The sequence below is a fragment of the Salvelinus fontinalis genome, chromosome 32, assembly GCF_029448725.1.
Source record: "Salvelinus fontinalis isolate EN_2023a chromosome 32, ASM2944872v1, whole genome shotgun sequence".
NCBI classification, from domain to species: Eukaryota; Metazoa; Chordata; class Actinopteri; order Salmoniformes; family Salmonidae; genus Salvelinus; species Salvelinus fontinalis.
The window spans coordinates 35,436,800-35,451,823 of NC_074696.1; the positions used below are offsets into that span (position 1 = coordinate 35,436,800).

The following is a 15,024-nucleotide window of genomic DNA, read 5'->3' on the forward strand; positions in this document are numbered from 1 at the left end:
TGCTCTTGGAAACACTTTTATAGCCTTCCACAAATATACAGTATGCCTCATCACAACTCTATCTCAGAGCTCTATGGACAGTTCCTTGGACTTTATGGTATAGTTTCTGCTCTGACATGCACTGTCAACTGTGGGACCTTATATCGACCAGTGTGTTTCTTTCTAAATCATGTCCAAACAATTGAATTGGCCACAGGAGAACTCTAATAAAGTTGTAGTGACATCTCAAGGATGATCAAAGGAAATTGGATGCACCTGAGCTCCAATTTGGAGTGTCATAGCACCGGGCTGTCATCAAGACAAAGGGTGGCTTCTTTGAAGAATCTCAAATATAAAATATATTTTGGTTTGTTGAGCACTCTTTTTGGTTACTACATGATTCCATGTGTGTTATTTCATAGTTTTGATGTCTTCACTATTATTCTACGATGTAGAAAATAGTACAAATAAAGAACAATCCTTGAATGGGTAGGTGTGTGCAAACTTTTGACTGGTACTTGATGTAAATTAGATGTTTCTGTATTTCATTTTCAATACATTTGCAACAATGTCTAAAAACATGTTTTAATTTTGTCATTATGGGGTATTGTGTGTAGATGGTTGAGGAAATAAATCAATGTAATCCATTTTGAAGGCTGTAAAACAACATGTTGAATAAGTCAAAGGGTATGAATACTTTCTGAAGGCACAGTACTTTACCGCATAAAAAGGTTGGATGGAAACCTGGTTTCTGTGATTGTTTTCAATTAAAATGGCCAAAGAGAAACAAAAATAGCTTAGCAAAGAGCAAGAATTTTGCTAGGACTGTGTGGGAGTGGTCTGAGTGTGGAGGGGAAAACTAGCTGTCATTGGCAGAGAGGTTTAGGACTCTGTTTCTTATTGGTCTGTCCACTAATTTACCACCTGGTGAACCCAAAACAGGTAGTCTTTTCAAACAGCTCTTAGACTAAAAGGGAATTATCATAATCTTAAAAATGCCACAGTATTTTTCCAACCTTATAGTGTTGAAATATATATAAAATACAGGTCAATCACGCTTTTGACTGCCCTGGTCCTTTAATATCTGAAATCTGTATTTAAAAAAAGCCATATCTCATCTTAATATCGCACGCATTCTTCGTATGATCTCAGCGAAAAGGTCAGACAGGGTGATCTAAGATGTGATAGAAAAGTGCGTCATAGATTTTGTTTTATGTACACCCGCCTCCTTAACCATTTACGGAGTCAGGCTCCAAATCCGTCTGTTATTAAAGATCACCACTTGTCCATCCAGGTCAACTCAAATCTTGAGAGATTGATTCATATTTGGTTGGAAAGTCTTAATGACGGCAGCACAATTAGTCGTATGCATAGTCATTATGGAGCGAGGACATCTGCAGCAAGACAGCAGTGACTGGATCACTCGGCAAAATTAAGGTCTATTGCATGAATGTAAAATGACTTCCAAACGTAAAGTTTATCACCTTGCTCTTTTATCAATGAACTAAAATGTGAGAAAAATTCAGACAACGTGTTTTAATGAAAACGTCATTTTTAGATATAGCATTTCTGATGTGTGCAACTTCATCTCATTTTTCGAATTTCAATGTCATTATAAGCAACACATTTGGAGTATAACCTAAATAAACTGATTTAATTGCAGCTGTAGGGCTACAAATGCAATAGGAAATAAGAAGTGAACTTTTGATTGAATGACACATCAAAAAGGGCTAGTCTACAATGCAAGAGGATACATGGAGCTTTATGAAGATGTTTTATTAAACGAAAATAAATACATTTGTTTATACTTCCAGAAGACAAAGGAATTCAAGACAGTCATACATGCAGACTGACATTTACATTGGTAACGGTATAGGTGCATGGGCGTATCACAAGCCTGGGTCTCGGGAAATGTTGTGCGCCTGAGGGGATAGGTCTGTGACCCGGGTCAGTAACAACGCAGGAAGAATGTGTTGCAAGCGGTGCCCCGCAGACAGTCACAAAGCCTTCCGATGCGCGGCCCGTGCTTCATGGCGCACCGCTCTCCAACATCACACTGTAAATATGAGAGGAGAGAGAGTGTTAGCAAAATTCGTTTGGTCCTACTTGCACATTTCTGTTCCCAAATGAAAGCACCTTCAATGTAACAGACAACTTCCCGACAGCACCGTAGGCTCTGCTGGCTCTCCAAATATATGACTCTCGTACAACCTTTTGCGCTCATTCAGTTTTGCGTTAGGTGCGTTTTGGAACTGAGATATGTAAGGTAGATGTAAAAAAACTTAGGTTATTCTTGACTTACCCGTGGAATGAGACTTGCCCTCTTCTCCACTGATAGACCTATCATGTTGTCTTGCTGCCCGCCTTCCAGAAGCCCCTCGAGCGCATCAGCCTGAACAAAGTCACCAATAAAGATATTTAGAACCATCTTCACTATCAACCCAAATAAATATTGCATGGCATCTATTTCTCGACATTAGCTTGAAGGCGGAACGATATAATCGGCTACTTGACATTGGGCAAGAATGGGCGCAAATGTATAATGTACATAATATATATCTTACATAGCAAATTTGAACACATAAGGTAAAAGTAGACTATCCTCAATCTCCATCACATAATAGTTACACATCAGTTGATGGTACAACATAAATAAATGCTTGAACAAGTTCTGGATTGGTTTGAGTCGAAACAAACAGTTTTATCCTAAAATCCTCAAAAAGGACAGAAAAATAAGTAAATGAGTAAATTTGACACACCAAATTTCTGCTGACATATCCCAGTTGAAATTGTTCCTCTTGTGAAGAGAGTCTGTTATCGGGTGACATCTGCTCCTGGCAATCAACACTGAAGACAGACAGACAGACGCCCAGGTAGAAAACTGCGCGGACCCTGATGCTGTCCATGGTGCTGAAAATCTTCCGCTTGAACTGAGAGGATGAGAAACAAGTCGTACTTCAGCAAAGTTCTCTTGGCAACTATCCGTGACTTTGGTATTATTTTCTCCCTCTCTATTTTGCAGTTCAGGTCCTCACTCTTCTGCTCATGGGTGCTGCACTTGCTTCTGTTGTTGCTTGGAAACTTTCTCTATTTATATAGAACCAGCCCGGTGCTGCTCCCATTTCGCTCGAACGTCATCACCTTGGTCTCCTCAGACCGTGTTTTGCACGGATTGGGTGAGATGGGTATCTCGGTCAATGATATTAAACATTCCCACCACTCCAAGGAATTCAACCACCAGGGTGAAACTTTACGAGCCGATCCATAGTCGTGGGATGTAATTTGGGGGTGCTGTGATTTTTCAGGGTGGGGGAAGGGATGCAAGTAAGAACAGCAGGCACAGTGGACTACTTTTTATGATTTTTTAACTTAATGTATTTGAGTGTTTACCAGCATTTGTAACTTAAGTCTGATAATTATATGTACAAAACACTTAATCTAATAATACTTGATATACAGTACCAGTCAAAAGCTTGGAGGCACCTACTCATTCAAGGGGTTTTCTTTATTTATACTATTTTCTACATTGTAGAATAATAGTGAAGACATTAAAACTATGAAATAAAACATATGGAATCATGTAGTAACCAAAAAAGTTTTAAACAAATTAAAATATATTTAACATTTTAGATTCTTCAAAGTTGCCAACCTTTGCCTTGATGACAGCTTTGAACACTATTGGCACTATTGGCAGTTACAAAGAAAAATACATATCTCAGACTGGCCAATAAAAGAAAAGATTAAGGTGGGCAAAAGAACACAGACACTGGACAGAGAAACTCTGCCTAGAATGCCATCATCCCGGAATCTTCACTGTTGACGTTGAGACTGGTGTTTTGCTGGTACTATTTAATGAAGCTGCCAGTTGAGGACTTGTGAAGCGTCTGTTTCTCAAACTAGACACTAATGTACTTGTCTTCTTGCTCAGTTGTGCACCGGGGCCTCCCACTCCTCTTTCTATTCTGGTTAGAGCCAATTTGCGCTGTTCTGTTGTCACGACTTCAACCGAGGCAGGCTCTCCTTCCCGTTCGGGTGGCGCTCGGCGGTCGTCGTCACAGGCCTACTAGCTACTACTGACTCTTTTTCCTCCCCCTCCGTATGTGTTTATTTGTATCACCTGGTTTGAGGGAATTGGCAATTAGGGTGGCTTTATTAGTCAGCCAGCCTGTCTGCTTCTTTGTGCGGGATTGTTCGTCTGTTACTTTGGATTTCGGGAGTGGTTCCTGTATTATGTACTGGTTTTGTCTCCGTGTTTGAAGACAGGTGTTTATGACACCCAGTAAGTCCGTGTTGGACATTTTGGTTTGCCGGTTGGGAATTAAACTCACCGTATTGAAGCTCTGCTGTTCCTGCGTCTGATTTCACAAACACCCCGACAGCTAGAGCGTTACAGAATCCCGCACCATACAAATGGAGTCAGGAGGAGCAGCAGCTAACCCTCTCCCATCGATGGAGGAACGGGTTCTCCACCACACCACCGTCCTCCATCGGATCGGATCCGCCATGGACCAAATGATGGAGAGAATGGAGCGATGGGAGAGGAGTGGGCTCCTCTCTCCACCTTCGACTCCCTCTCCCCAGGACTCTCCATCCCCCGGCTCCAGCGCGCTCCGTCTTACGCTCCCGAGGGATTATGATGGAACAGCGGCAGGTTGTCAGGGGTTTTTACTCCAACTGGAGCTATACCTGGCCACTGTTCGCCCCACTCCCTCGGGAGCGGAGAGGGTGAGTGTCCTCGTCTCCTGCCTAACGGGTCGTGCTCTGGAGTGGGCCAACGCAGTCTGGAATGGCCCGGACTCCGCGAAGGAGCACTACCCGGAGTTTACCCGTCGTTTTCGTGCCGTGTTTGACCACCCCACAGACGGCCGAGCGGCGGGTGAGAGACTATTTCATCTCAGGCAGGAGAAGAGGAGCGCACAGGATTTCGCGCTGGAGTTCCGGACCTTGGCCGCGGGATCAGGGTGGAACGACAGGGCCCTTATTGACCACTACCGGTGTAGTCTCCGGGAGGACGTCCGCAGGGAGCTAGCGTGTCGGGACATCGCGCTTTCTCTTGATGAGCTTATTGACATGTCCATCCGACTGGATAATCTGCTGGCTGCCCGTGGGCGTTCGGAGAGGGTCCTGTGCGTTCCACCACCCAGCGTCCCGGCTCCCATCCCGATGGAGTTGGGAGGGGCCGCGCCTAGGGGTACCGGAGGAGGAGGCTCCCCCTATACCAGCTGTGGTCGGAGAGGACACACGGTCGATCGGTGCTGGGGGGGTCTGTCTGGGAGTCGAGATGTCAGGCGGAACGCTTCTCGATCACCCCAGGTGAGTCAGCACCAAACTCACTCAGAACCCCCTGTTGGTCACATGTTTGTCTCAATTTTTTTCCTTTATTTTTTCCCCTCTTCCCAGCATAGGGCACTAGTCGATTCAGATGCAGCTGGGAACTTTATGGATCGTGGACTCGCCCTTAAGTTGGGCGTTCCGCTTGTGCCGATAGATTCTCCCTTTCCCGTTCACTCCCTAGATAGCCGGCCATTAGGGTCAGGGGTGGTCAGGGAGGCCACAGTTCCCCTGGACATGGTGACGCAGGGGAATCATAGGGAACGTATCAGTCTATACATTATTGATTCGCCTGCGTTTCCAGTGGTGCTGGGTATTCCCTGGTTGGCCCGGCACAATCCCAATATTTCGTGGAGACAGGGGGTTCTCCAGGGGTGGTCAGAGGAGTGTTCTGGAAGGTGTCTGGGAGTTTCCATTGATGCCACGTCAGTGGAGAGGTCAGACCAGGGTTCCACGGTGCGCATTCCCCCCGAGTATGCCGATTTGGCAATCGCTTTCTGTAAAAAGAAAGCGACGAAATTACCACCACATCGACCGGGTAGGGATTGTGCGATAGATCTCCAGGTTAACGCTGCGCTTCCTAAGAGTCACGTGTACCCTTTGTCCCAAGAGGAGACGTTGGCTATGGAGACATATGTCACGGAATCTCTGGGACAGGGGTACATTCGGCCCTCCATCTCACCCGTCTCCTCGAGTTTCTTTTTTGTGAAGAAAAAGGAGGGAGGTTTGCGTCCGTGTATTGATTATAGAGGTCTAAATGCCATCACGGTGGGGTTTAGTTACCCACTACCTCTCATTGCTTGGCGGTGGAATCATTTCACGGAGCGCAGTTCTTTACAAAACTGGACCTCAGGAGCGCGTACAGTCTGGTGCGTATTCGGAAAGGAGACGAGTGGAAAACCGCATTTAGTACCACATCGGGCCACTATGAGTACTGCGTCATGCCGTATGGGTTGAAGAATGCTCCAGCCGTGTTCCAATCCTTTGTAGACGACATTCTCAGGGACCTGCACTGGCAGGGGGTAGTTGTGTATATCGATGACATTCTGATCTACTCAACTACTCACGCCGCACATGTATCTCTGGTGCGCAAAGTGCTTGGCAGACTGCTGGAGCATGACTTATACGTCAAGGCTGAGAAGTGTGTGTTTTCCAAACAAGCCGTCTCCTTCCTGGGTTATCGCATTTCCACCTCGGGGGTGGTGGTGGAGAGTGACCGCATAAAGGCCGTGCGTAATTGGCCGACTCCGACCACGGTAAAAGAGGTGCAGCGGTTTTTGGGTTTTGCCAACTACTACCGGAGATTTATCCGGGGTTTTGGCCAGGTAGCGGCTCCCATTACCTCACTGCTGAGGGGGGGTCCGGTGAGGTTGCGGTGGTCAGCGCCGGCGGACGGCGCTTTCAACAGGTTGAAGGCTCTGTTCACGGATGCTCCCGTGTTGGCGCATCCGGATCCCTCTTTAGCATTCATAGTGGAGGTGGACGCGTCCGAGGCTGGGGTGGGTGCCGTGCTATCACAGCGCTCGGGTACGCCACCAAAACTCCGCCCCTGCGCTTTCTTCTCTAGTAAGCTCAGTGCAGCGGAGCGTAACTATGATGTGGGGGATCGGGAGTTGTTAGCGGTGGTCAGGGCTCTGAAGGTGTGGAGACACTGGCTTGAGGGGGCTAAGCACCCTTTTCTCATCTGGACCGACCACCAGAATCTGGAGTATATTCGGGCAGCTCGGAGACTGAACCCACGTCAGGCAAGGTGGGCCATGTTTTTTACCCGGTTTCGGTTTACGTTGTCCTATAGACCCGGTTCCAAAAACGTAAAGGCAGACGCACTGTCCCGCCTTTACGACACGGAGGATAGGACCACTGAACCCACTCCCATCATCCCCGCCTCGAGGCTGATCGCGCCAGTGGTATGGGAGGTGGACTCGGACATCGAGCGGGCGCTACGGACGGAATCCGCGCCTCCTCAGTGTCCGGCGGGCCGTAAGTACGTACCGCTTAGTGTTCGGGACCGCCTGATTCGGTGGAGAATAATCTAGGTGTTTTATCGATTAAAACTCCCTTCCTATTATCGTATTAACCCCTCGTTTCATGTGTCTCTCCTCAGGCCGGTGGTAGCTGGTCCCCTGCAGGACTGTGAGGTACCGGAGGTCCCTCCTCCCCCTCTGGACATCGAGGGGTCCCCGGCGTACACGATACGGGCCATTCTGGACTCAAGACGCCGGGTGAGGGGCCTGCAGTACCTCGTGGACTGGGAGGGGTACGGTCCAGAGGAGAGGTGCTGGGTACCGGTGGAGGACATGTTGGATCCATCTATGGTAAAGGATTTCCATCGCCTCCATCCGGAGCGCCCTGCGCCTCTTCCTCCGGGTCGACCTCGAGGCCGGTGTCGGCGCGCTGCGGGAGCCGCGCGTCAGAGGGGGGGTACTGTCACGACTTCAACCGAGGCAGGCTCTCCTTCCCGTTCGGGTGGCGCTCGGCAGTCGTCGTCACCGGCCTACTAGCTACTACTGACTCTTTTTCCTCCCCCTCCGTATGTGTTTATTTGTATCACCTGGTTTGAGGGAATTGGCAATTAGGGTGGCTTTATTAGTCAGCCAGCCTGTCTGCTTCTTTGTGCGGGATTGTTCGTCTGTTACTTTGGATTTCGGGAGTGGTTCCTGTATTATGTACTGGTTTTGTCTCCGTGTTTGAAGACAGGTGTTTATGACACCCAGTAAGTCCGTGTTGGACATTTTGGTTTGCCGGTTGGGAATTAAACTCACCGTATTGAAGCTCTGCTGTTCCTGCGTCTGATTTCACAAACACCCCGACACCTAGAGCGTTACATCTGTGAAGGGAGTAGTAGACAGCGTTGTATGAGATCATCAGTTTCTTGGCAATTGCTCGCATGGAATAGCCTTCATTTCTCAGAACAAGAATAGACTGACGAGTTTCACAAGAAAGTTATTTGTTTCTGGCTATTTTGAGCCTGTAATCAAACCGACAAATGCTGATGTTCCAGATACTCAACTAGTCTAAAGAAGGACAGTTTTATTGCTTATTTAATCAGAACAACAGTTTTCAGCTGTGCTAACATAATTGCAAAAGGGTTTTCTAATGATCAATTAGCCTTTTTAAAATTATCAACTTGAAATAGCTAACACAACGTGCCATTGGAACACAGGAGTGATGGTTGCTGATAATGGGCCTCTGTTTGCCTATGTAGATATTACATAAAACATCTGGTATTTCCAGCTACAATAGTCGTTTACAACATTAACAATGTCTACACTGTCTTTCTGATCAATTTGATGTCATTTTAATAGACACATTTTTAAAATGTTCTTTCAAAAACAAGGACATTTCTAAGTGACTCCAAACTTTCAAACAGGAGTGTATTATTTTTTTTTATTACGATATTTCAGGGGTTGCTGCAGCACCCCTACTATGAGCCTATCTATATATGACCACCAGGTTTATATCGTGCCTCCAAAGTTGCAGCCTGGCCTCAAAGACTAGATGTAACATAGTACATGTAAATTTCTGCCACTCAAATTAGTATATGTTACTTTGTTATGGTTACATAAGACAGAAGGCTATTTTAGCTAAAAACAAAAAGAGGGAGGTTTGTCTGGAAAGATGGACGGGCATATAACACGAACGTCTAGTAACCCAAAGGTTGCGTGTTCGAATCACATCACAGACCATTTTAGCTCATTAGCAACTTTGCAACTACTTACTACTTTTTAACTATTTAGCATGTTAGCTAGCCCTTCCCCTAACCCCTAACTCCTAACCTTAACAGTAACCTTAACCCCTAACCTTAAACTATAAATCCTAATGCCAAGCCTAGCTAACGCTAGCCACCTAGCTAACTGTAGCCACAACAAATTGGAATTTGTAATATATTATATGTATTATATTAAATATTATATGAATCGCAATTTGTAAATATACTGTATCATACGAATTGTAATTCGTAACATATCATACGAAATTGATGATGGACATCCACAAATGAATTCATACCATACAAAACTTAACATAATACTAAATGGAGGGAGACAGATTTACATTTACTATGTTGCGTCTAGCCCTGAGTCCAGGTTGAAAGTTGTCATATTACCATATCGCTACGGTGCTACATCAGATAAGAGAAGTCAACATTCTGAATAATGCTTTATGATTTATGGTGTTCTCATTTCTTCAATAGGCAACAGCCCGAATGAAGGAAACTGCAATATGCCTAGTAGAAACGCATATCAATTTGCAACAGGTTAGATGAATTATGTTAATTAACTTGTGCACACTTGGAAATAAATTGCCTTCTTATACCATCACGAATAGGACGAGATTGTGTAATATAGTCTAATATGAGATTACTGATAATCTCATTGTCAGTAAAAAGTGACCTACACCTGTGACCAATAGCAATCTTTACAATAGGCTTAACTGACATGATTAAATTAAATGCCATATTATTCTTCAATATTTAGGCCTAAATGCACATGCGGGGTTTGTGGATGTTTCTCAATGTTGTGTGACTGGCTCTGCCAACAGTGCTTAAATCACAAAAGCAAGTGACACTCTCACATATGTCATTTGCTGGGATACTTCATGCATGGCTCCCTTGATAGATGATGACATCACTCTAGGCGTTAAGGCTTGAATTATTGCCTCTCTGTGGAATTTTCTCTCTTTCTTTAATGTTATTCTAGTGTGATTGAATCCAATAATTATCTGCTAGTGTTTATGGGCAATCAAGGCTACGGTTAGAGAATAGGTCCACCATAAATGTCAAATTACTTTATGGTGTCCAACAGATATATCCTAGGCCTAGACAATATCTGAGCAATTTCTGGTCCGTAAACAACATTCCTACAATCAATTTGAAAAAATAATAAACGTTTCCTCAAAGCAAATCTCGAAGGAAGAGCGCCGGTGTCAGGTGCACAGCTTGTTTCAGAGAATGAGGGCAAGTTGTGCGTTTCTCAGATTTAGTAAAGCGCGTTGGGATTAGACCCCTGAGGAGCGTTAAATGGGACCATGCATGCACTGGCCTCTCTTCGCATTATGGCTTTGATGAGTTAGAATGCAGCTTGCGCTTTGTGGAACTCAAAGTACAAGGAGCCTCAGGCTTCTATGGCGCGCATCACGTGGGTCCATCTTATATTAGACCTATAAATTGTAAACACATCTACAGACTTGTCCTCACTGTTCGCCTTCGAGTCTGTATCAAAAGTAGCATATTATCCCTTCTTGGTTCATGAGGATTGCACAACAGGTGCAAACATTATATGGTCCCACTGATTGCTAGAAAACGTAACTGAAGCATCACACAAGCACAAGCTTTCTGGAACATTGCGCTAAGTATGAAACAGTTGGGGAAAGTATTTCTGTGTCATGTTGAACTTAGTCAAATACAGAATCAAACGTTTTAGGAATATCACAGTTGATAGATACATGTTCGACAGCTGTCATCACTGTCGTCTCATTATAATCCACAGCAGAAGGTCTAGCTCAAGGATCCCTCTCCATTACCAGGGCGTAATTAAGTTCATACTTTCCTGACACTCCCCAGCCACAGATGTGTGAAGGTGGAAACTGGACTGCAGTGTTGAGCCATGATGGAAGTCCATTGGGAAAGTGGCAACAGGTGATATGCAATTATCAAGGAAAGGCACACGCTTGAAACGTTGTGCAAGTGACGTGGACTTTCACAGTTGGCCACCTTAAGGCTGCTGCTATCCATTGTTGACTAATTGACAGGTCAAGTAAAAGTGTAAGTAATGAAATGATTCAGTGATTCCAGAGTGAACCGATTGGCCTCGTCACAATGGTTCTTGGATTGATGTGGTAATTCGGGGTTAAATTGGGAATTTGGATGTCGGGGAGCCCTACGAGAAGTTAGGGTAAGGGTTGAGCCAGGGTTCATCAAAAGGGTTAGGGTTATGCCAAGATTAGGGTTAGGCTTGAGGCAGGGTGTGGACCAAGGTTCCAGGGTTCCGGTCTAGAAGCATGGTTTCCACTGCTCCTAAGGTTTTGCTTCTATACTGAAGTTTAACTGACGCCCGGTCCATAGACGGCCACAAAACATCCACTGAATTATTCACATTTTTGTAGCTGAGGCTTATAGCATGACTTTGAAACAATGACGTTGATTCAAACAAACCATTTTATTAAAAACATTGATGTAAGGTCAAATAACATATGTCTAATCAAATCTGAAATTCAACATCATTTCAACAACCCAATTGATTATAGGATTTATTTTTATTTTTACGGTTCTATGTGGAATTTTCTGTGCAATTTCTACATATTCATAGTTCTGATGATTATATGGAAATTAGATTGATGTAACAACCTGTTAGTCAGGCTAAGCCAATTAATTTAAGTTTAAGTTTTACCCTAATTTCAATGTTTACAACGCTGGTTGAAATTAGATAAAAACAGTACTGGTTACTTTTTTTCAAATCCAATGTCTTTTCCACATTGATTCCACGTCACAATACGTTGACAAATTACGTTGAAACAATGTTGATTCAACCAGTGTGTTCCCAGTCTGACGTAGAGATCTAATGCTGTGGTTTGTACACGTGAACTGATCACAACTCAGCTAGGCTAGGCCCCATCCCCAATTGATCTCTTTCATTTCAGCAGACAAGTGGTGTGGAAGTGGGTGGTGATAGTGTTAATGAGCCATCAATGCCAAGAAAGCAATTAAATCCCTACTTTTCATCCATTCTCCATGATGCATAACCGCTGTTCTGATTTACAATGGCAATGATGTTGCAGAGAATGATTACCTGTGTGTTTGGTTGTGATACAGACAACTCTCTCTGTCACTAGGATTAGTCTCACACTGCGGGAAGAATTCAGGGCATCAGTAATACAGAACTGAGGTAAGAAAATGTTCCTTGACATGTCATTTACACCTTGGCGATTATGAAGGAGACTGAGAATGGGAGTTCATCCTGACCTCACTCGATCACAAATACCCTCTCCATCTCTCCCTCTCTTGAATATGGAATGGACAGGGCTTTGCTGGCCAGTTCAGACCAGTTTCTAATACTTCACATCTGATTCCCAGGTAAATGATTTGTCCATTCTTACTAGCGCTATAGGAATGGACATTTGGCCTTTACCCTGCAGTGCCTCCTCTCAAACAGGGAATAGAGAATGATCACTCCTCCACACTTTTCTTGATTATTGTATGGCTTGGAATTGTCAATGAGCCAACACACCCTGATGACTCACTCTCTCTCTCTTTATTGGAGTGACCAAAAACTGTTAAGTGTCCGTGTTACAAATGAACTACTCAGTTTCAGTGTTGCAGTCCTGCCAAAATGCGATACTGGAAAAAACATACCACAAAGCAATTGACTGAAGTATTTGGAAGATATTAGCGAAATGTTTTGCATGCAAAGATCATTGAGAGAATCATTTAAGTAAAGAGCAGACACTAGATAGTACACCAAGGCCATAATATAAATTCAAACTTGACAACATATATGGGTCGGTTTTGATTGTTTACATGACTGTGTGTGCAGTTGTGAGTGGGAGCCTTTGACAGACAGCCCTGCATTATTCAGAGGTGTGGGGTCTGCCATGTCCCCGTCAACAAGATGTTAGGTCATTTTTCAACTCTGCACCTGATTATCCCAATAACCTTGTGAAACACACTCCCAGATGAATAAACACTTTGAAATATGTATAGGTAGTGCGTCACCGGCATCCTGCGAGGCCTCCCCAAGGACCTCTCACGTAGGAGGGAGTTGCACTCTAGAGCGGGCTTTATGAAGGACTCACTGACTCAACAGGTCTGCAATAGTCCACCAAGGACTTGTAATGAGATTTACTACACATCACTTCTGAATTACCCTAGCCAATTAGTCTGCACATCACCACACTTTCACGTGTAGCCGTTGGGGATTCAAGTTGAAATATTCCCAAGCTGCTGAAAGCTGGCACAATCATGTCTCAGTATATGTATCCTTAATTCAGACCTCCATGCATACAGTACTCCAATCTAACAGTAGCTAATGAAATGTGTATCAAGTGGTATTTGTTATCAAAGAAAATGTGCGATTTCAAAGGAGAACTGTTTGATCTGATAAGCCACATCTACAGTGCCTTGCAAAAGTTTTCATCCCCCTTGGCGTTTTTCCTATTTTGTTGCATTACAACCTTTAATTTAAATACATTTTTATTTGGATTTCATGTAATGGACATACACAAAATAGTCCAAATTGGACAAAAAAATGGAAAAGTGATGCGTGCATATGTATTCACCCCCTTCGCTATGAAGCCCTAAATAAGATCTGGTGCAACCAATTACCTTCAGAAGTGTCACGTTCTGACTTTAGTTCCTGTTTTATGTTTTCATTTTAGTTTGGTCAGGGCGTGAGTTGGGGTGGGCATTCTATGTTGTTTTTCTATGTTTTGTTCTGTACATTATATTTCTATGTGTTTAGCCTAGTATGGTTCTCAATCAGAGGCAGGTGTCGATCGTTGTCTCTGATTGAGAATCATACTTAGGTAGCCTGTTTTCCCATTATGGGTTGTGGGTAGTTGTTTTCCTTTTCAGTGTTTGCACCATTCGGGACTGTTTCGGTTTTCATTTTGATTCTCTTGTTCTTTTTGTATTTTGTATTCATTCTCATTAAACGTTATTATGGATACGTACCACGCTGCACATTGGTCCGATATTTCCTACTCCTCCTCAGATGAAGAGGACGAGCACCGTTACAAGAAGTGACATAATTAGTTAAATAAAGTCCACCTGTGTGCAATCTAAGAGTCACATGATCTCAGTATACATACACTGGTTCTGAAAGGCCCCAGAGACTGCAACACCACTAAGCAAGGGGCACCACCAAACAAGCGGCACCTTGAAGACCAAGGAGCTCTCCAAACAGGTCAGGGACAAAGTTGTGGAGAAGAATAGACAGGGTTGGGTTATAAAAAAATATCAGAAACTTTGAACATCCCACGGAGCACCATTTAAGCCGTTATTAAAAAATGGAAAGAATATGGCACCACAACAAACCTGCCAAGAGAGGGCCGCCCACCAAAATTCACAGACCAGGCAAGGAGGGCATTAATCAGAGAGGGAACAAAGAGAGGAAAGATAACCCTGAAGGAGCTGCAAAGCTCCACAGCGAAGATTGGAATATCTGTCCATAGGACCATTTTAGGCCGTACACTCCACAGAGCTGGGCTTTACGGAAGAGTGGCTTTGCTTAAAGAAAAAAATAAGCAAACACGTTTGGTGTTCACCAAAAGGCATGTTGGAGACTCCCCAAACATATGGAAGAAGGTACTCTGGTCAGATGAGACAAAAATTGAGCTTTTTGGCCATCAAGAAAAACAATATTTCTGGCGCAAACCCAACACCCCTCATCACCCAGAGAGCCTCATCCCCACAGTGAAGAATGGTGGTGACAGCATCATGCTGTGGGGATGTTTTCCATCGGCAGGGACTGGGAAACTGGTCAGAATTGAAGGAATGATGGATGGTGCTAAATACAAGGAAATTCTTGAGGGATACCTGTTTCAGTCTTCCAGAGATTTGAGACTGGGACGGAGGTTCACCTTCCAGCAGGACAATGACCCTAAGCATACTGCTAAAGCAACACTCGAGTGGTTTAAGGGGAAACATTTGAATGTCTTGGAATGGCCTAGTCAAAGCCCAGACCTCAATCCAATTGAGAATCTGTGGTATGACTTAAAGAT

General features: G+C 44.2%; 1 protein-coding gene across 1 annotated transcript; it reads right to left on the bottom strand.

Moving 5' to 3' along the window:
• Window positions 1-1,739: 1,739 nt before the first annotated feature.
• Window positions 1,740-3,058, bottom strand: LOC129830561 (cocaine- and amphetamine-regulated transcript protein-like). Its single transcript, XM_055893132.1, has 3 exons — window positions 2,739-3,058; window positions 2,282-2,371; window positions 1,740-2,035 (listed from the first exon to the last, which is right to left on the bottom strand). The coding sequence occupies exons 1-3, from the start codon at window positions 2,883-2,885 to the stop codon at window positions 1,928-1,930; spliced, it is 345 nt and encodes a 114-aa protein (XP_055749107.1). The 5' UTR covers window positions 2,886-3,058; the 3' UTR covers window positions 1,740-1,927.
• Between the last annotated feature and the right edge of the window lie 11,966 nt (window positions 3,059-15,024).